We start from the raw sequence: 22,559 nt of genomic DNA, 5'->3' as shown, positions 1-22,559 counted from the left end.
ATGATTGTTAGAAAAAGATCGCTATTTTCACAATGAACGTCTGTCGCTGCTGAGAGTAGCCGAGTAACGTTAACGTTAAGGCCGAATTATGCTCTGTTTTAGACGTAACGCGTAAGCACTAGAGATGCACCGATCAATCGGCCGCCGATTAAAAAAGCCGGTTTTATATCCAACCGGCCACAATCGGTGACCGGCCGGTCACTGTCGTAATTTCCGGTTTTCGGCCGATCAAACTGACCCGCATGCGCGGTGCGTAGCAGCTCAAGGCGCCCAGAGCAAAACAGCTAAAAACTAGCAAGACTCGGGAAGAAAACATGTAGCTGATTTGGACTTATTTGACTGTGTGCCAGGACGACCCAAAACACGCTGTTTGTAATGCTTGCAAGTCAAAAATAAGACATGTGTAGCGTCCGTGTTAGGGCTCTCTCAAGAACTCACACTGAGAAAATATCTCTTTGGATAAGTAGCTCTCCGTTTAATAAAAGCGTATTTCACTCGTGCTCAGAATAACCACAACAAGTCAACCCATTACCATGGCAACTCCCCTAACAGAAATCCCGTTGCCACTAGTCCCATTATGTAATGCTACACATGTGGCTGCCAGTGCAGAAAAAGACGTTTACAAATATATGGATATCTTCGCAAATAACTATTAAAAAATGTGAAACACATCGGGATATTTAGCCGATCATTATGCAGAATAATATTCCTTACAGTTGAGTAGAATATGTTTGTTAGAAAAAGATCGCTATTTTCACAAATTAACGTCTGTCATTCGTCTGTCGTCTGTCACTCTACTGAGAGTAGTCGAGTAACGTTAACGTTAGGATGTAAAAAACGCTGGCATGAAAACAAAACACACTACCCTGCACTTGCCCAAGCCTACCTCTCTGCTCCATGTACAAGCGTCGACAGCGAGCGCTTTTTTAGCTTGGCTAGTAATGTCATAGATGAGAAAAGAAACAGGCTTTCTGGTGAGAAGGCAGAGATGCTTCTGTTTGTGAAGAAGAACCTGCCATTGCTGGTTAAGTGATTGCATTGGGAGTGGGATGGAGTACTTTTATCACAACCTAAAGCTACCTGTTTGTATTGATGTTTTTTTTTTATCCCATATTATGATGCACTTTTTTATTTAGAGAGGTCAAAGGCCTGAAATGTGCAATTTACTTTGAGAACCAGTTTATTTTCAGTACATAATAGTGCACTCTATCTTTTGTTTGTAATTATTTTAGTTTTATCCTAGTTATTGACCTGTAAACTGGACTGAATGTCAGTGTTCTTGAAAAGGGGAGTTATGATAGCATATAGCCTACCACTAGTTGTGGTTTTAATTGCAGTTATATAAGCAAAATGTTGTCTGGGAGAAGGGTACTCACGCCAAACAAATATGGTGTCTATTATATGATTATAATTATTTCTTAGAAAATCGGTATCGGAAAAACCGGTTTTGGCAGGTCAGACCTCCTTAAAAACCGGAAATCGGTATCGGCCAAGAATTTTGCAATCGGTGCATCTCTAGTAAGCACGTAAGATACATAACCCCCCCTTGCGGGGAAAAATATCCCCCCTTACGTGCTTAAGTGCGTCGCCCAAAATTCCTGACTATGCGACTAAAACACTACGGCCCTACACAGCTCGCAAAGGCTGTGATTGGCCGGCTACCACAACCTTTCACAGAGTCTCACGTTTCCGGGTTAATAGCATACTACAGCCTTTTTTAGACCCAGACATTTTTTAAAATCATGAATACCCTGCAGACCGTCTCACAAGCCTTTTCTTATGGATTAGGAACAAACATAACAGAAGAGGTCCAAAGACATGAACTCCTTTACAAATCCTCTTTAAACACTTAGAATGCTTAAATTACCGCAAATTTATGGAGAGAATATCCCATTCTCACCCGCGATTGTTTGGAGAGAATGTGGTCATTCACGAACAAATAGGTACTTTCATATTCATTTTCCGCCACTTGTGAGTCATGGTGATATCTTTCATTGAGTTCATATTGACGTGAATCATCAATTGCACCAGCGAGATTGATAGAATGAGCCCGGTCTGCTCATATACAAAAGTTAACAGTAACCTGCCGTTACCTTAGAGAATATCCCATTCTCACCCGCGATTGTTAGGAGAAAATGTGCTAATTCACGAACAAATACTTTCATATTCATTTTCCACCACTTGTGAGTCATGGTGGTATCATTCATTGAGTTCATATTGACGTGAATCAATCAATTGCACCCGCGATTTTGATAGAATGAGCCCGGTCTGCTCATATACAAAAGTTAACATTAACGTGGGCTTAACTGATGGCCAGCACCATTGTAGTTACAAGCATTGACAACATGATGAGATTCTCTCACCGTTTACCACCTCATCTTAAATAATGTAACTCATAAACACATCGTTTTAAAGCCTGTCGTAGTCATTAAAAGATGTCAATAAACGAACTTTTGCGTCATGTCTTTTTCGCCACTGGTACTGAATTGCCAACATTTGTATTTTGTGTAACACATGTATTCATAACATCAAGCCTTTCGCCCACTACACTTTCATGCTCCGGTAAGTTTTTTTCCTTTGTCCTGCTGCAATAAATAGGCTTACTTAACTCAAAATAAATCTACAGTTCTGGCGTCAATTTGCTTTGCAACACGCAACACAAGCCTTGCAACACGCTCTGCGTCTAAAACGAACCTTAAATCAAAACTTGTCTAAAACAAGTTCCTTGTGTAAATTACGTGCTTAGGCGTTACGTCTAAAACAGAGCATAATTCGGCCTTTAGGATGTAAAAAACGCTGGCATGAAAACAAAACACACTACTCTGCAGGGACGTGCAGTCATAGGAGGCAGGGGAGGCAGAGCCTCACCTGTCATTTTGAAAAGTAAAAAAAAAAAATATTAAAAAAATATAATTTTTTTTGGTATAATAATCATATATATTTATGTATTATAAAATAAATATTCATATTTCTCTAGTTATCTGTGTTACGAGTGTCATTTCTGCATGATTCCGATCATTTCGAGCATTTTTATTATCAAAATCGCTGAATTTGAGCATTTCCGGTTCCCAGTGATCAGCCAATGAACATTGGACGTGCGGTCAAGGGAGGCAGATGCATTGCAGTCTATGGGCAGGGTAGGCAGTGCCTCCCCTAGGATTGCGAAATCACTCCAAACTGGGTTTTACGCATGCATGCGCAAGCGTAGAACCTTTTGAGTTGAGCTGAAAACGCATTGAAAAATATTGCAAGGGAGGCACGCACTACCACGGATTCAAGAAGGGTGGCGAGCGAGAGGGCACTTGTTGGGTATATAGTCTGACGTTGGATTTTCTTCTTCACTTCTCTACTTGAGCTTGACAGCGAAAATGGAAGATTGCATTGCTAACCTGAAGCAGTTCTCAAAACTGAACTTTCAGTCCAAACAAGAAATTATTGTTAATGGGAGATGGGTTGGCCCACCTTTAGGACTGGAGGCATGTTGAATTAACTAAGAACGTTTAAGTATTTTAAGTTAACACAGTAGTATTACACATTTGCATTGGAGTATTTCACGTTTCCCAACGGGACTACATATTCATGCGCAACACGAACCTAAAGAAGCTAAAGGCTGTTGATGCAGGAAAGTTGCCTTGAAGTTGTGAGCAGACTAGGTAGGTGCTAATCCTGAGCTCAACTAGCCACTGACTGCATTCACTCAAGAAGAGGACAACGGATTTCCACTGATCTATACTGATAATCGTGAGTGGATTAATTTTGTTTCACCTCAAACTGACGGTTATGAGCTCCAACGAAAGTGCACCAACTTTAAATTATACTGGCCAGTAGAACATTTTGGTATGGTGTGCTATGTATGCGGTGTTTAACTGTTTACATGTTAATATGTTGTGTAAATAAATATGGAATTGTTTTTTCGAAGCTGTCCGAGTTGGTTAAATGGTCATTTAAATTAGCATCCCACCACCGTAGTTATATTTTCTCCAGACGAAATGATGAGCCATATCATTGGTGGGAGGGCTACATACACTAGCTTGCAACTATTAATATCTTATTTATAACTCATCATAATACAATACAAAACCAATCGTTTGAAAATAATGGTATTAGACAATAAAACAACGTTTTTTCAGTTCTGATCAGATGACAATTTTAAAACCATAGACATATATACATGTATATATACATTATATATATAGTTTAAACTAGAGCTCAAAATTACGTAATCACTTCCGGTTTCTGTGCCTCACCAGCTCCGAACCTCACTGCACGTCCCTGCTACTCTGCACTTGCCCCGCTTGCCCAAGCCTACCTCTCTGCTCCATGTACAAGCGTCGATAGTGAGCGCTTGTTTAGCTTGGCTAGTAATGTCATAGATGAGAAAAGAAACAGGCTTTCTGGTGAGAAGGCAGAGATGCTTCTGTTTGTGAAGAAGAACCTGCCATTGATGGTTAAGTGATTGCATTGGGAGTGGAATGGAGTACTTTGATCACAACCTTAAACTACTTGTTTGTATTGATTGTTTTTTTTTTAAATCCCATATTATGATGCACTTTATGATTATAATTATTTCTTAGAAAATCGGTATCGGAAAAACCGGTTTTGGCAGGTCAGACCTCCTTAAAAACCGGAAATCGGTATCGGCCAAGAATTTTGCAATGGGTGCATCTCTACTCTCACCAAGTGTAGTTTTACATTTCCTTGTAAGTTGCTTTGAATAAAAGCGTCTGCTAAATTACTAAATGTAAATGTATTAATAAGAAATGCAATAAATTGTAGCAGTGAAAAGAAATTGTGTGTATTTCTCTCTATTCCCATCATGAGTCCACCTTAATCATTTTCTACAATTATTATTTTCTATGGTGTACTAATAACACTGTCATATAATTATGAGTGCTTTGTTCTCCGCATCGCCGACATTATAAAAAATGTACCACTCGCAAAAAAGCACAAGACATTCAATGCTCGGCTGTGGTGTTTGCAATAAATGGCTCGAGAAGGTCTGATAGATACATTATTCCTACTCGGCTGAATCTGTGACGCTTAGAACTCTCTTACTATAAAGCACCAATCCAACTAATATCGCTCCTTGGTCATTAGGTTCAATCCTTTTTCCAGGGGTGTGGCAAGCTTATCCAGCTTCACTTAATTTAGCCTGCATTGGCACAGGTTAGAGATAACTGATGTGTTGCTATGGTTACTTATCGAAGGTTGCTTCCACAAACCGAAAGGATGGACTTACATTATATTTTCTCATCCTGAAAATTATCTTGGTAACTCGCTTAACAAGCGACGACAAATAGGGCCCTGGTGTTTGGCCCCAAAAGAAATGCTAGAAACCCAATAGCTGCTTTTCCATTATCGGGCCAAACCCAGGCCAGCTAGTCTGTGCCAAGGCCGGTTGTGTCCCCATCGTCACTACCAGGGATTGATCAAACCTTCTCTGGGCAGGGTTTGTTAGGGTTTGTGACCAGGCGATTACTCTTGGGCCAAGAAGGGCGTGTCAAGGAGAAAGGCAGGATAACCTGTCAGGTAACAAAGGTTTAGCACCAAAAAAAGCTATTAAAAATGTGCAATGGTAGCTTGATCAAGTAGGGCAGACTGAACAACCAACACGATTGTAATACTTTTGATAGGCGTCATTCCAACTTGGTTGATGGACATAAAAGCCACCGAAATTTCATGTTGCACAACTACCAGGGTACTATCAATTAAAACCAAAGTCTGTTACAACCTTTGGGATGGAAAAAGAAATTAAAAATGAACTTGCTCTGGCTGTTACAAGACGCAGGCAGGCTACAGAGGCAGGCTACAAACACTGTGCCTATAATGATCCAACACTGGAGAATAAAATATCAATATATTTATACAATGTATTCAACACAAATCACAGCTGGCTCAAATGAACACTCACTCAGATTCACACAATTTATTGCAAGGCATGTTAGCCCAGACATTGGTCTCCCAGCCATGTAATGAATAACCTCAAGGTAATGTTTTAAATGTCTATTTTATCTCGATCAAAGAATTGTTAATGATGTCGGACAGTGGTATAAAAGTCATTTCAATTGGCACGTCTACCAGGGTACTATCAATTAAAACTTAAGAAATGGTGTGACTATAAAAGTGTGTGCAGTGATTTATGGATCTAATTTTAATGTATTTCAATACAAAACTCTGAAACTGGCTCAAATGAAATATGTATGGATGATTAATTAACATCAAATTACTGCTCGACTCTTGAAACGGATTTATTGCAAAGAAATGATTAGCATGCTTTTCGAGCTATCGTGTGCTCTAAACACAGACTAATGTTAACTACACTTAGGTAGGCTAGCTTGCTTTCTTACGTGAACTATGCCTATAGCTGGCTTGTATTAGATTTATATTTTAGCTTATATTGCTAAACTACTCCAGTAGCCAACATGACAGTCTGAGACTGACAAGTCGGTTTACCTTATGAGGGCTATGCTTTATTTGAGTGTTAACTGTACATTCCACAAAATGAAGACAAGAAAACAGCAAACAGTTACATCGGTTTTCCCTTATATTCCTTTACTTAACTTATTCTGTTGTAGACCATAGGTGCCTGGTATCCAGACTTTATCACCTGATATCTCAACTTTTACGTTCACTACAAAGTGTCTTGCTATGGCCCTATGACAATACTGCCAGCCCAATAGTAGAAAAACAATTGTTTTTTGTTCTTGCGCTTGAGGCCCTAGGGCATTAGCCCCTATTGGCTTAAAGATAACCCTAGTTTGCTCTGGCCCGATAGCAGAATCACTACTAATGGGTGCCTATGCACCCCTCTACTTGGCCCCCAATCATACTGTAATAACTTATGAGAATGTGGTCTCTTGAATTAAAAGGATTTGCTTATCAAATAACGGACGATGGGGCAATGAAAAATATCTTGTACACAGTTTTACCTTTTCCTTTTGTTTGTTCCTTTTATTACGTCCTAGCCCCTCCCTTTGATAAAACCGTATAGGAAACGAAAAACGAAATGCAAGAAGGATGGAGAATCAAGGACAGACATACATGAGAAATGAGATGTGCTTAAACACAGGAGTCACGTATTTTATGCGGACAGGCTACTCCTTTTTTTTTCCCCCACTTAATATTTTGGGCCATGGTAAACCGCACTTTACACTAACTTTAAACGTAGCTCCTAAATAAGTGGATAAGGGGGTTCGACTAAACTGTGGTCAGATGTATTCTGTGCTTACCTTATAATGTTGGTGCATGCAAAACCGGCACACTCTGCGTTTGCATTCCTTGCTGACATGCACCGAAAAAGGAAGAAATCCACATTTTGGCTGGAGAAAACAAAAATAAACAAAAACAACCAAAAGTTGAAATATTTTATATATATATATTCACTGAATATATGTACTGAATTGCATCATGTATAATGTATTGAGTCCTTGGAATGGTTGACTGTATGAAAGTTTATGTAACCTAGTGAGTAAACAAATTTAAACAAACATGTGAGACACCCATTAGCATTTCTCATCTGAAAAGCATGTGACTGGATTCCTGGCAAATGAAGGTCTGAATCACTCTTCTGCTTTTGGTAGTTCTCCTCTCTCATTGTTGCCAAGAGGCACGCCCTGGGCTTTCACTAAGTTCCAATGCAAACTAATACCTTATGAAATGACAGGTTTCTTCCTATTGCACAATGTTCACATTAGTATCAAATTACCATCAGCAGTTATTCACCTTTATTTCGACACAAAGAGGAAGTCTGTGATCTCCAAAGTGGCAGGCATTGAGCTGAGTGAGATTCGGTAGACACAAAGCATATCCACTGAACGTATCCATAACTTTGTCACAGCGCAATTCTGAAATACAAAAAAAATAAAACATAAACACAACATAAAGCATTTCTTCCTCAAACCAACTCCTTTAGATTTTCCCTTCTTTTCGTTTAGACACTATAGGCAAACAAACAACTAATGTATTGATAATATAAGCTTCCCCTTCTTTCATCAAATGTTGTGCATACAGTAGGTTTGGCTAATTGTGTGTGTGCCTATTTCATGATCTTTATCTGATACAGGTATCGGCCTGAGGTAAGCCCTTGTTGAAATGTACAAAATGCCTACAACCTCAAATGTATGTAGAAAGATTTCACAAGAAAAGGTATAGGCTTTTTTATGTCAGGGAGATATTGCGAGCAGGAACATTTGGTAATCTACGATGGATTTACCTGGTCTCTCTTGCTGAACCTTTAAAGACAGATGTCTCACAAAATCCAATGGTAGCTTAACAACTTCCTGTTAAGACCAAAAGAAATAACTGTATTTAAAAGGAACTGTGTAATCAGACTGAGAGCTGAAATATCTTAGAATTTTAAAAGAGAGAAGAAAGATACTTACACCACTGTGCACATATGCCTCTCCAAGCAATGGCTTCATGACATTTTTACTAAAATCCACAATGCTGTGTATGTGTCGACAAGCCTGTTCTGTTGTCTAAAAATCAAGTAAAAATCCAAAATACATGTTATGCTTTTAAATAGTATTTATTTAGAGGTATTTACCACTCATGGGTGTACCAGTTCTTAGCAGTTGTTAGCAACACACGGTCAGGTTAATTAAAAAGGAGCTTAGGCATAACTGTAAGAGTGCGAAAGTCTTTACCTGTTGGGTGTGCTCCGCATCCTGTGATGGGTACTTCAGCAGCCGGAGTACACTTGAATGCTGGAGAAGGAAAAACAAATGCTCACTTAACTCACTCAGGGTCAAAGACGGCCTTGCATGTGCATCCAATAAGTAGAATTAACAAACATAATACGCATAACATTTATATTTGAAATATCTACTAGCTACTAGCTTAAAATCACTTACATCAGATACAAATTAGCTATGACTCTAGCCAAAACTGAATTCAATGGAACAGTTCCAGACTTCAATAGCCTTGATTCTACAATCCGGCAAGTGCAAGCTAGACTATCGGCTGGCCAACCGAATCCAATATATAGGTGTAGTTCACATTAGACAGCAAGCTAGCCTCAATGGTTTACATAGGTGAAGTTAACGTTAGCCTGTGTTTAAAGCACACCATGGCTTAAATGGCATGTCAATCGTTTCTTTGCTCAACAAAGATGTTAAATGATGTTAATCTTTATATAGTTTTAATTGGTGCCAGCAAAGTTTTGTACTGAAATATGCTGGAATTATAGTAATAGGCCTAACACACACACACACTGGTATAATCGTACCATTTCTCTACAGTATGCCTGTTTCATGTTTGTAACAAGGGGTAAGCTCACTTTTTTGTGCCGGGTAGTGCCCTGGTAGCTCATACTTCATTTGAGCCAGCAATGGTTTTGTATTGCAATATATTGAGAATTGATCCACCAGTGTTGTGGATCATAACATGCACCGTGTCTATAGCCCGCCTGCGACATGTTACAAAGCCAGGGCAAGTTTGTTTTTCGTTTAATTTGGGTTGTAATTTCAGTGTACCATGGTCGTCAAGCAACTCAAAATGTCTTAGCTTTAAAGCCCATCAGTCAGATCAAAAGTATTACAATTGTGCTGGTTGGCCCTATTTCGACAAGCTACCACTGCACGTTTTTATTAGCCGAAACATTAAGCAGAGCCCTGTTTCACATGTTGACCAGCTCCAACGATTCTCAATTTTTTATTATTCGTTTTGGTTATTTGGTAGCATGTACGTTATTTGATAGTGACCAGTGATGATGATCTCTTGGCGCTGAACCTCTCTTGCCTGACTCTACGAACACCGCCTTTTACCTTGACACTGCATCAAGCACCAGTTAGCCTTGCTTGGCCCAAGGAACATCAGTGGGCCCAAAAAAAAACAGAAGTAAGCCACAAGAAGGCACAAGTCAGAGAAGCAATGATGGAAACGCTACTGACTTGGCACACAGTAGCTTGCCAGGATTTGGCCCGATAGTAGAAACACGGCTAGTGAATGCACTGAATCACCAACCTCTTTAAACATGATCATCAACACAAAGAACAAAGTCCAAAGGCTGCCTGAAGATTCCCTTTCAGACATCCTTAGGACAGGAAAGTGTCCACATGGATCATGTTTATTAGCTAGTAATGACCTAATAAGGTCACAAGTGAGTTCAAAATGAATGGAGGTCTATGGAGGTTATGAAACGAAGTTAGTTTTGTTGATCTGCTGAAAGGATCAAAATGAAATTTGGTGATGTACAAACAAGGATCATTTTACCATCTTAGCTATAGTGCCTAGCATAATGTAGGCTTATATGTGCAGGCTGGGACACCCGTAGACAGAAAATCCTGTTAGCACCCAATAGACGCCTTGCAATAGATCTCTTTTCAACTGTAATGCCATGTGATAAAAGAGCCAAACGTGTGTTTTTATATCCATGACATTTTTTTAAAGACATATTTAAAATTAGCCTGTATTCAAAAATCCCTTTAAAATAGTTATTATACGTAGGGCTGCAACTAACGATTATTTTGGTAATCGATTAATCTATCGACTTTTTTTTCGATTAATCGACTAATCTAACGATTATTTCCATAAATTAAAAAAATTATTCAAAATGTTGGAATTTGTTAGTTAATACAAATGTAATCATAATAAATAAATAAAATAGTAATACAAATTAGGAATGCAAATATGCTTTTAAAAGTTAATACAAATGTAATCATCATAATAAATAAATTAAATAGTAATACATTAAGAGTGCAAATATGCTTTTAAAAGTAAAGAGAAATTGCATATAAAGTTTTAAAAGTAAAGTGTAAAAGAAAACTTTAAAAGGAACTCAAAATAGAAATCAAGCCTCTGCAAGTGCAAAATAACTGAGATGCAGGTGACATTCAAATTCAACATATGAAAAAAAAAAAAAATCCACAATCTTTTGTTTGAAGATTGCTAAGTGGAGGAGGTTAACTATTCAGAACAAACGAAAATACAGGCTACTCTGATAATTCACTAATTTACCACATTGCACTTAACATAACTGAAATAGCGTTAGCAAGCATCCTCCATGAGACGTTCCGTTTTCAAACATGTAAGAGTAATCCTTACAATAAGTTATAGATATATGTAGGGCCAATAGTTTTCCGCGTCAAAAAAAAGCAAATTCCGTGTCACGTTTTTGGTAATTCCGTGATTCCGCGTCAAAAAAATAAAAACAGCCGTATAATGCCTTTCTGCACGTTAACTGTATGAAAAACTCTGTTGATAGTGATGTTGCCTAGCAACGGTCTTTGCGTGCGTGCAGCACCCACAGTTAAGATACTGTCGAGTTCAGTTTGTCGCTAAGTAGTTGACCATACTGTTCCTTATACATTTCCAATGCTTAAATCATCATTGTTCGACCTGTATGTGAGGCATTATGTGCATACTTAATGAAAGTAAGGGTTTTCATGAAGTTGCTTCTGTAATAGATCGTGTATTAAATACCAAATTGTGGGCTACCTGCTCGTGTAGTGATTAGCATGATGCTAAGCGGAGATTTAGCTATGTTCTGTTCTTATGTTGATACGCTGTAATACAGATGGGTTCAATCCTGTTAAGATTTCGACTGGATGAGATATGAATGACATCCATTGCCTAGTGTAATGTCCACTATTATATGTATCTAGTATTATTAGTTGTGTAATTGTTATTGTGTAGCAATAAGTCATGGTAATGTAATTCAGTGCAGTGCTAATTAGTCCCCATAAATTAGACTGCTTGGTAACTCAGTGAATAATACGTGCCCTTCTTAGATTGTTGTTTGCCAGCCATCAACACAACAGAAGACTTAACATTTTTAGTTTTTAATGCGATTGGGAAGATGAGCAAATGAACGTGACTACCCTTGAAAAGGGGGGCGTGGCCGGAGCAGAGTTCAGCGCAGACGTGACATTTTCTGACCGCTTTTGTTCTTTAATTAATGTTTGTTCATGGTTGCGATCGTTGTTGTGTTTATTTGAAAGACATTCAGTCTTACAGGGTAAAATACAGGGGGTTTTGGGCGATTTTGATGCACAAAATTATGTTTCCGTTTGATAAGTTGCAATTCCGTTTTCAGTGGTCCATTCCGTTTCAGATGGTCCATTCCGCGTATTCCGTCCGTTTTCCGTTTTCGCGGAAAACTATTGGCCCTATATATGTCTACGATAATTGCTGCTAGACGCTTACTGTTCTTATGCTCCTACAGCCCATTCTCTTTGAAATACTGAAGTAGTAAGTAGTAAGTAAGCTTTATTTATAGAGCACATTTATATACAGCATAAACTGACCAAAGTGCTTTACAATGACACTAAAAGGCAAATAATACAGTATAACAATAATACAATAACAGGACACCCCACATAGGCAAGAAAAGGGGGTTAACAGTTCAGGGGGAAAGGAAGGCCAGGGAGTAAAGGTGGGTTTTTAGCCTAGACTTGAAGGCAGAAATAGAGGGGGCGGATCTAATGTCCTGAGGGAGCTGGTTCCACAGACGTGGAGCGGCGACAGCAAAGGCCCTGTCTCCTTTCTGATTGAGCTGTGAGCGTGGCACATGCAGAAACCCTTTGGTAGAGGATCTGAGGGACCTTTGGACTGAATGTGGCTGTACAAGGTCAGTGATGTAGGCTGGGGCCAGCCCATTGAGTGCCTTAAAAACAAATAACAAAACTTTAAACTGTATCCTAAAATGAATGGGGAGCCAGTGCAAGGAGGCCAGAATGGGGGTGATGTGCTCACACCTCTTGGTGCCAGTTAAAAGACGTGCAGCTGCATTTTGGACCAGCTGTAGACGTCTGAGTGAGGAGTGGGGGAGGCCGAGGTAGAGGGAATTGCAATAATCCAGCCGTGATGTTATAAAGGCATGAATTACTATCTCCAGGTCTTTATGAGATAGGAAGGTTTTGAGGCGGGAAATCACTCTAAGTTGGTAAAAACTAGTTTTGACCACATTACTAATCTGTTTGTCAAGACAGAGTTCAGAGTCAAGGATGACACCCAGGTTTCTGGCGAAGGGTGTGACAAATGGAGTGAGGTAACCTAAATTATTTAGAGTAGTGCATCTTGCCTTGGGGGGGCCAAAAATGATGACTTCTGTCTTGTCACCATTTAACTGGAGGAAGTTGTTGGCCATCCAGTTTCTAATGACTTCAAGACAGACCAGGAGAGATTGGATGGAGTCCCTAGATTTTAATGGCAGGTAAAGCTGTGAATCATCTGCATAGAGGTGAAAAGAGATGTTATGCTTTCTTATAATGTCACCCAGTGGGAGCATATACAGGCTGAATAGTATGGGACCCAGTATGGACCCCTGAGGGACCCCATAAGAGACAGGGGCAGATGATGAAGAGAACTGGCCTATAGAGACAGAGAAAGTCCTATGTTTAAGGTAAGAGCTAAACCAAAGTAATGCGGTCTCCCTGATACCCACCTGCTGGTCCAGGCGGGTGAGGAGGATGTTGTGATCTACAGTGTCGAAAGCAGCACTAAGGTCAAGTAATATCAAGATGGCATTATCACCAAAATCCAAAGTGAGGAGCAGATCATTAGTTACTTTAAGCAGAGCAGTTTCTGTGCTGTGAAGGGATCTAAAACCTGATTGAAAGGGTTCTAGTATGTGGTGGGTGGTAAAAAGGGAGTCAACTGTGACAAAACAGCTTTCTCTAAAACTTTAGAAAAAAAAGGAAGCTTAGAGATGGGGCGGTAATTTTTAAGGCATTCAGCATCAAGGTTGTGTTTTTTAAGCAAGGGTTGGACAACCGCATGCTTAAAACATGTAGGGACAGTGCCGGATGTGAGGCATGAGATTAGAATTACCTGAATAGAGGGGCCAACTGCATCAAAAACATCCTTTATGATAGAAGAGGGAATGGCATCATGGGGGGATGCAGTGGGTTTCATGTGCAATACTAAATCCTGCAGTTCAATGAGAGAAATGGCCTGAAATCGGTTACAAATAGCTGGTGCACCAGAATGATCTGGTGGAGTGGGTGATGGGGAGGGGGTAAACAATGATCTAATGTTCTCTATTTTATCGGTGAAAAACGTAAGGAATTTCTCGCAGGTATCAGTAGATACATCAGCAACTGGGGAGTTAAGAGGGTTGATAAAAGAATTAATAGTGCTAAATAAAATGTTGGGTCTATTAGAGTGTTTGCTTATCAGACCAGAGAGGTGTTTTGACCTGGCTTTTTTTGCTGCTGCCTGGAAGGAAGCTAGTGCAGTTTTAAAAATTTCAAAGGAGACAGTGAGGTGATCCTTTTTCCTTTCGGCTTTACGGCAGGCCTGTCTAAGAGAGCGGCTGGCCTCATCCAACCAACATTGAGATTTTTGCTTGGGGCGGCTATATGTGAGAGGAGCTACAGAGTCAAGTATGGAAGAGCAAGAAGAGTGGAAAAGGCTGACTAATAGAGATGCACCGATCAATCAGCCGCCGATTAAAAAAGCCGGTTTTATATCCAATCGGCCACAATCGGTGACCTGCCGGTCACTGTCGTAATTTCCGGTTTTCGGCCGATCAAACTGACCCGCATGCGCGGTGCGTAGCAGCTCAAGGCGCCCAGAGCAAAACAGCTCAAAACTAGCAAGACTCGGGAAGAAAACATGTCGCTGATTTGGACTTATTTCACTGTGTGCCAGGACGACCCAAAACACACTGTTTGTAATGCTTGCAAGTCACAAATAAGCCGTGGAGGATCAACGCCTAAGACATGTGTAGGTGTTAGGGCTCTCTCAAGAACTCACACTGAGAAAATATCTCTTTGGATAAGTAGCTCTCCGTTTAATAAAAGCGTGTTTCACTCGTGGAATGCTACATTTGTCCCCCCCATCAAAAAGGACCGTCCACGTTACGTAAATTAATATAAACTAAGCAAAATGGCATTACACTGCACTCCCCCCAACCAAAACATAGCAGAAGAAAAAACTCACACTGAGAAAATATCTCTTTGGATAAGAAGCTCTCCGTTTAATAAAAGCGTATTTCACTCGTGCTCAGAACAACCACAAGTCAACCCATTATCATGGCAACTCCCCTAACAGAAATCCCGTTGCCACTAGTCCCATATGGAATGCTACGCATGTATGTATGGCTGCCAGTGCAGAAAAAGTTTACAAATCTATGGATATCTTTACAAATAACGATTAAAAAAATGTGAAACACATCAGGATATTTAGCCGATCATTATGCAGAATAATATTCCTTACAGTTGAGTAGAATATGATTGTTAGAAAAAGATCGCTATTTTCACAATGAACGTCTGTCTATGCTGCTGAGAGTAGCCGAGTAACGTTAACGTTAGGATGTAAAAAACGCTGGCATGAAAACAAAACACACTACCCTGCACTTGCCCCGCTTGCCCAAGCCTACCTCTCTGCTCCATGTACAAGCGTCGATAGTGAGCGCTTGTTTAGCTTGGCTAGTAATGTCATAGATGAGAAAAGAAACAGGCTTTCTGGTGAGAAGGCAGAGATGCTTCTGTTTGTGAAGAAGAACCTGCCATTGATGGTTAAGTGATTGCATTGGGAGTGGAATGGAGTACTTTGATCACAACCTTAAACTACCTGTTTGTATTGATTGTTTTTTTTGTATCCCATATTATGATGCACTTTTTTATTTAGAGAGGTCAAAGGCCTGAAATGTGCAATTTACTTTGAGAACCAGTTTATTTTCAGTACATAATAGTGCAGTTTATCTTTTGTTTGTATTTATTTTAGTTTTATCCTAGTTATTGACCTGTAAACTGGACTGAATGTCAGTGTTCAAAATAAATCTGCTCAGGAGGCACTGTTGAAACTCACTCCATTTCTTATTTGTGATGTTTTATTCTTGAAAAGGGGAGTTATGATAGCATATAGCCTACCACTAGTTGTGGTTTTAATTGCAGTTATATAAGCAAAATGTTGTCTGGGAGAAGGGTACTCAAACCAAACAAATATGGTGTCTATTATATGATTATAATTATTTCTTAGAAAATTAGTATCGGAAAACCGGTTTTGGCAGGTCAGACCTCCTTAAAAACCGGAAATCGGTATCGGCCAAGAATTTTGCAATCGGTGCATCTCTACTGACTAAATCATCCGGGCTAGAAGAGGATGATGCCGCTGTTGCAATGGTAGATGCAACAGTTTTACTATGAAAGCTATCAGAAAACTGGGCTGCAGTAAGAGAGTTTATGTGGTGAGAGTAACGACCTTGAGTTCTGGCAGTTCGCAATGGATTGTAGTACTTCTTAAACTACTAATAATTGACCATCATTGAGAAAAATGACAACTTTTCTGTTAGCAATATCTGATATGCAGCAGCTGCTGAACCAAGCTTTGTTTATTGTTTCCATGGTAACATGAGCCATCTCAGAATAATTCGCTTTTCGCAGCTATTTCGCACTTCCTATATGCAATTCCGAATGAAAAGTACCGGTAGCTCAGTTAGCGTCTGCAAAAATATTATATGACGCGTCGACGATACAAATCCTTGTCGATTTCGACGACTAATCGTTGCAGCTGTAATGATACGGCTCTTCAGAATGTTCCAAAAGTTCTGTTGATTTGTATGGGCCATATGTGGGTTAAATGTCTGCGTTCGCAGGTTTGTAATTTCTTGATATTCACTGCTTCGAAAGTTTATGGCCGCCGTCATTGCCAACGGGTTTTTTGCTTCCAATTCACATCTTTCATATAATTCCGCAAGTAGTCCGGTCATTTAACTTAACGGCTGGTCATTGAAACTTGAAGTCAGAAGCTACGCATTTGCGTGAAGAACTATTTTTTTTCTAAGCGGAAATCACGAAATGGCAACAAACTCATTTAAAAGAGGTTTTCCGGAGGAATGTCTTCTATCGTTTTGGCAAGTAACCGTATAGCCTAATAAGTGCGATTTTTTTTTGCGCAAAAACATGGGAGCTGAACACACACAACTGCTGCTGCACACAGAAGTGCATCGGTGCGTTACACACCTTTCGGAGCGCAGATCTCCCCATGCCACACAGACTGGCTTGCAAATATGTGCAATCTGGCAGATATATTCAGCAAACTGAACGAACTGAATATGTCTGCAGGGAAAGGACACCAGCATTTCAAACCTGTATGACAAGGATTTGTATGACAAAGAGCCCCTGCACAGGGGGATATCACCTGCTTTCCTCAAATGGATGATTTTCTCTCTAGTGAGGATGTGGACAGAGCTCCAGTGAGGATGTGGACAGAGCTCCAGTCAAGTTAGTCATCGTGGGACATTTGACCAATTTGATTCAAAATTTTAATTTTCAATGTCCTACTTTCCTGACAAATCTACACAGCTGGATTGGGAGAAAACCCCATTTCTCTTGTCCGGAGCATGTGGAAGCAAGCCACCCATCACTTAGCAGGCAACACTCCTGGAAGTGTCATCTGACCGTGGCCTCCAGATGAAGTTTGCCACAGCCACACTCACAGTTTTGGATGTGTGTGAATCAGGAGCACCCTGACCTGGGAGAAAGCTTTGGAGCAGCTACTACCCTTTGCCTCCACATATTTATGTGAGGCCTCCTTCTCTGCAATGACTGATCAAAACAAAGCAGAGAAACAGACTGTCCCTGGAGAAGAGCTTGATCACAGCAGTTGCCTCCCTGCCACCAAGACTGACAAAGATTTTCAGTGAAGCACAAGCACAAGTTTCTTACTTAATTGTATTGCAAACGCACTCAGCAAACGCAATCTTGACAGTTTAATAAATCAGACAATGATGGCGTATTTTTTTCAATCAAAAATGCTTTGCGCTGGTTAGCTGGTTGGTTGAACAAAATATTTCACAGAGGGTACATCACTGAAAAAATTTTGAGAACCACTGCGCTAGACGATCGTGAGAAATAAATATTTTTTACAATAAAGGGTATTGGATTAGAAATCATGGGATGCACCTACAAAATAGGTCTTTTAAAAGTTCTACAATAATCAATATTGATTGATATGAAAACAATTGTTGGTTGATTACGTTTTCACCTATATCGTCCCAGCTTTAGTAATAAAAGTAGGCCTACTTCCTTCAAACTTTAGGGATACCTGTTAGACTTGAAGTTGACGGAGATACTGTGATGTCAATTGTTTGTTGGACAAAATGGCGGATAGCAACAAAGCTTATAATATTGCCCTTCTGATTGCTTGTCAAACTCCCAGGGAAAGGCCACTTCACAGTCGGTCACACCTTTACGTGCACAACTTTTTGATAGCCCCCTGTACTCGTCAGTAGACGAACAGAGGATTCTGTATGTGGGGTTTACTGACAAATTAGACGTAAGATAATTAACTTGAGCCTTTGGTTTTCAGATTTGGCAAGTCCCTACATTAAAGCTATTAAAAGGTACTAACACAAAGTGACACACAAGATCCATTTCGGATTACCTGACCTTTAACGTCAAGAAACGCTAGGTTATTTTTAACTTTAACTCTCGGGACCTCTTCGCTAACGTTAGCTCATTCAACTTCACGTTGCTCATTCTCAATTCTCCTGAGGTTACTTAGCTTGCTGGCTGGCTAGCTAACTTCCTATGTGAGTGTTAGCGTGTGACACTGAGATTATAACGTAACGTTAATTCATTCAACGTTAAAAGTTACTTCCCAACATTGCCAGATTCTGGATTAGTTTTTTTCTTTCTTTTAACTGAGCATCTGAAGAGCATAGCTAGCTCAACAACTTCACCATAGGCCAAATGGGTAGCTAGCTGGCTAATACATGCTAACAACGACTAACGTTACTCTATTGGCCATTAAACAAGCAAGCACAACTTTAGTCAGACCAATTTGAAGAATGTGCAACCATATCTGCTTCTATTCGTTGTCCTTTTATGTGTTTTTTAAATCGTTGTATTGAGATTTCAGAAGATACCCCGAGCTAGGAATAACATGGCAACTACCGTAACGTACACAACTATGCTAAATGTCTTTGCTATGAGATTTCGACCGTATGCAACTTAACGTTAACTGGGGAACTCGTTCAAGAGATAAATCAAAGTCCATAAAACGTATCTGGCTAAATGGCAGTATATGAAGCTAACTTGCGCGGCTAGTTAGAGGATTACATTAGCTGGCATAAGTTAGCTAATCAAACTCACCTGAACATGAGAAACCACAAGGCTCTTGTTCCCTTCTCCATGATATTTCCAGTCATTCTCGTCCATTTTATCCAGTTCCATAACACAGCTAAAATTTAATTCAAAGTAAAAGAAAACAATCACTTGTAATTTTCACAGACAGACAACACAAATTGCCGCCATACAAAAGCACAGACCGATGCGACGGGAAAACAATTCAACAGTGATGTTACCCGTGACAGCAAAGCTCAGAGGCGCGTGTCAAAAAAATGAAACAATTTTCAGTGAGGCTTTGTATTGAGGCTTGATTCGCTCTATCGAAATCACGTGACTTATGACGTCCGAAGCATCGTTTCATACACACACCCATGTGACGGCTTCGAAATATGAAGGTTTTTGGGTTGCTGACGTGACATGGCATTTTCACTGTTGCACAAGATACAAATTAATATAATTAGCATTGTTATCATTTAATTTCATCATTATCATAAATACAGTAAATGGTAAAGCATTTTCTTTGTAGCCTACATATTGAGCCAAATCTCAAAATGTTCCCATGGTGTGGCTGCCTGAAGCATGATTCAATACCTTATAACCTTAATAAATAAAAAATAATACCTCAGGCATCATTTTACAAGTGTCTATATTAGCAAATGGCAATCATTTTTTTCATCCATATGTTTCTGAAAGCATAGAAACCTGATGCGTTTCATCACTGAAAACTATGTCCTACAATATGACACCATGTCCTGATTTTACATAGGGCAATTCCAGGGACAACTTTATTTAGTTGAATTAAACCATTCAAGATCATGTTACTGTGAAGCCCATGACATGTGTATACGGTACGTTTTTGGCTCAGCATTGTTCAAACTTTTCTTAATCACTGAATGTGTTAAGTTCTTTGTCTTTTGGTGTGACACCCCTTAATTACATTTTTAAATTATTATGGTAAACTACATTATATGGAAAAGTATGCAAATGTTTCTTGCTAACTGCTAATGACAGGAGGAGCAAATGACACACCTTGGCCACATCCTTGACTTCAGGCTTGGCAACATACTTACAAGTTCCATTTGGCTTGCGCAACAAAATGGTCGCCAGCAGCCAATCAAAATTGAGTAGCCAATACATGCCTGTGAGGTAATGGTTCATACTTGAAACTTGCTTGGAAACTGATGATCGCTGCTGTGACTATATTGAAACTCATCGTTATGATACTGATACCCCTGCCCTGTTTTTAATGTTGATTCTCTACATTTAGGACTGTTTTCAAACATATTATTGCCTTCAACATGTAATCATACATACATGCATATTTCTAAAAACTTTGTAAATAAATGGAAAGTATATTTATACAAAGATCATATTGTTCCTTATATCTACATTTACATTGTAAACACAAGTTAAAAGACAAAGATATCTATTATAATTTCACACTCATATTCACTAGACAGGTCACAGAACGTAACTCACATGTACTTCTTCCCACCCTATCAGTGTACTGCCACCATGTCAAGATAACACACTTTTGTTGAAACAGAAAATATCTTCTTATTTCACCTATTTCTTGCTCATTCTCTGGCCTGGATTGCCACATGGGCCTATCGGGTATAGGCTCCTAAAAACCTGCACCAAGTGAGCCCTGCTGCTCCAGGGTTGACCCTTGAGAGTCCCTAAAAGGCCCCAAGCAATATACAAAAGCATTCATGGGCCCCCAGCATGAATGCAAATGGTCCACAGCTAGTCTGATCCAGTGGCATCGTTAGGTCTGGTCACTGAGTATTCTCTCCATGAAACAGAGATGTTTCTAGCAAAAGAACAGATAGGTTGTATAACAGAGTGGCCTAAAGGAGAGAGGAGTAATCGAGCGCTGCAGAGTTCACACAAAGCTGGAAGACACACACACCCAGATGAAAAGCTCTGTATTTGAAAAAAATATCTGATGTGGCAACCTAAATGTCTGGATATGTTGTCGATGCTATAATTTTACAGATTATGTCTCTATACTCTTTTATCCTTCCTGGCAATCGAACTAGGGGGGGGACACCTTTTTTGGACACAGGCATATTTATTTCCGTTTTGTAAATTGTAAATCAAATGAATGTGATTTAAATAACGCTATGACACGTTAAGCAAGCCTGACTTGTTTGATTGGTTGTGAACGGTCAGGCTGGGTCAATGGCAAGGAATGCCAGACTAGGAACACGACAAACAGACTGCCCATGGTATTAGTCTTGTAAATCCTGTATGATGGGCTATACAGGTGTCTTTTTGTTTGTTTCATAATTCATCCCTGCTCATTTTCTCACTTTGTGCGGCAGACACAAATGCACCGCTATGCAGGGATGGGTTACCGAACGGGCCTACCGGGCCCAGGCCCAGGGGCCCATGAGCTCAGGGGGCCCCTAAGCCAGACCTTCTGCGTGAAGTCACTGTTATGCATCTCTTATTTGTTGTTGAAAAAGGTGTATTTTGTTAATTTGCTGTTGGCTTTAATTGAGTGTACCTGCACTGTGTTGTACATGTGCGCCAGGCACGTAACTATAAACAATGCAGCCAGCGTAGAGGTTTCATAGGCAAACCAGGCCCTGCCTTACTTCTTTTCTCGGACATATGACTGTTAGAGTGTTGCTAGTTTAATGCGACTGTGATCAACAATACATTTATTTTGGATTCTCAAGGATACGTTATGTTATATATCCCCTCGACATGGCAAATCTGTCTTTGTCATGGTTTTCATAATTTTTGTGGGAAAATCTCCAGTAGCAATCTATAACACAATGATATGAGTATCGTACATGAACTATAGAAACTATAAAAAAAATAAAAAAAACGATTCAATAAAATTAAGAATTTTTTATTTTCTTTGTTATTTTTGTCATATACAGATGTGCAATGATGATTGCTGGGTAATATGTATCTTGTTGTCCAATGTCAAGTCTCTATTTGATTATGTGACGATACGATACGATATAGCTAGTTTAGGCGCAAAATCTGAACGTCAAGACCGACAGGCTGAAGGAGGACAGCCACAGGCACAGCACACCTGCTAGCCGAATGACGCCCTTCAAACATGAAAGTGGTGACGCCTGATTTGCTTTTTTCAAATTAGCCCATTTAGCCTCTCCTGCCCCATGCTGCCCTTCAGGTAGGTCTCAATGAGTTTCAATTTGGAAAAGCTCGGCTGTTGTCTCACATGTAATGTCAGAAACAGTAGAAGGGCAGTGCACACCTCACAGAAGGTGGATGTATGTAGACTTTGACCTGTCTACTTTCCCAATACCATAGCCAAAGTATCTAGTTCGACAGTGAAATCCAACACATTGTTAGTAAAATATATATACGCCTACGGGGGGAGGGGGACTTTTTTACATGTCCAGGCCCAGGGGCCCATGGTTTCATAATCCGTCCATGCCGCTATGCAATACATCTAGTTTATGAAAACTGCTTGTAATTGGACACTGTCTTAAATATTACATGATTCATCAAGCTTAATATTCATATTGAAATGTATTATCTATCACCAAAAACGAAATG

At 39.7% G+C, this 22,559-nt stretch overlaps 1 protein-coding gene across 1 annotated transcript in view; it reads right to left on the bottom strand.

Moving 5' to 3' along the window:
• The window catches only part of ippk (inositol 1,3,4,5,6-pentakisphosphate 2-kinase), a 28,500-nt gene extending 9,251 nt beyond the window's left edge, over window positions 1-19,249 (bottom strand). The window contains exons 1-6 of the mRNA XM_080846429.1: window positions 19,041-19,249; window positions 8,646-8,705; window positions 8,382-8,477; window positions 8,213-8,279; window positions 7,723-7,844; window positions 7,230-7,319 (exon numbers count right to left, since the gene is read on the bottom strand). Of these exons, the coding sequence (XP_080702555.1) occupies window positions 7,230-7,319; window positions 7,723-7,844; window positions 8,213-8,279; window positions 8,382-8,477; window positions 8,646-8,705; window positions 19,041-19,121 (516 nt within the window). The 5' untranslated portion in view covers window positions 19,122-19,249. The remainder of the gene's footprint in view (window positions 1-7,229; window positions 7,320-7,722; window positions 7,845-8,212; window positions 8,280-8,381; window positions 8,478-8,645; window positions 8,706-19,040) is intronic.
• Between the last annotated feature and the right edge of the window lie 3,310 nt (window positions 19,250-22,559).

Source organism: Sprattus sprattus (genome assembly GCF_963457725.1).
Source record: "Sprattus sprattus genome assembly, chromosome: 10".
NCBI classification, from domain to species: Eukaryota; Metazoa; Chordata; class Actinopteri; order Clupeiformes; family Clupeidae; genus Sprattus; species Sprattus sprattus.
The sequence above is the reverse complement of the archived record's forward strand: the minus strand, read 5'-3'. Positions and strand labels throughout refer to the sequence as shown.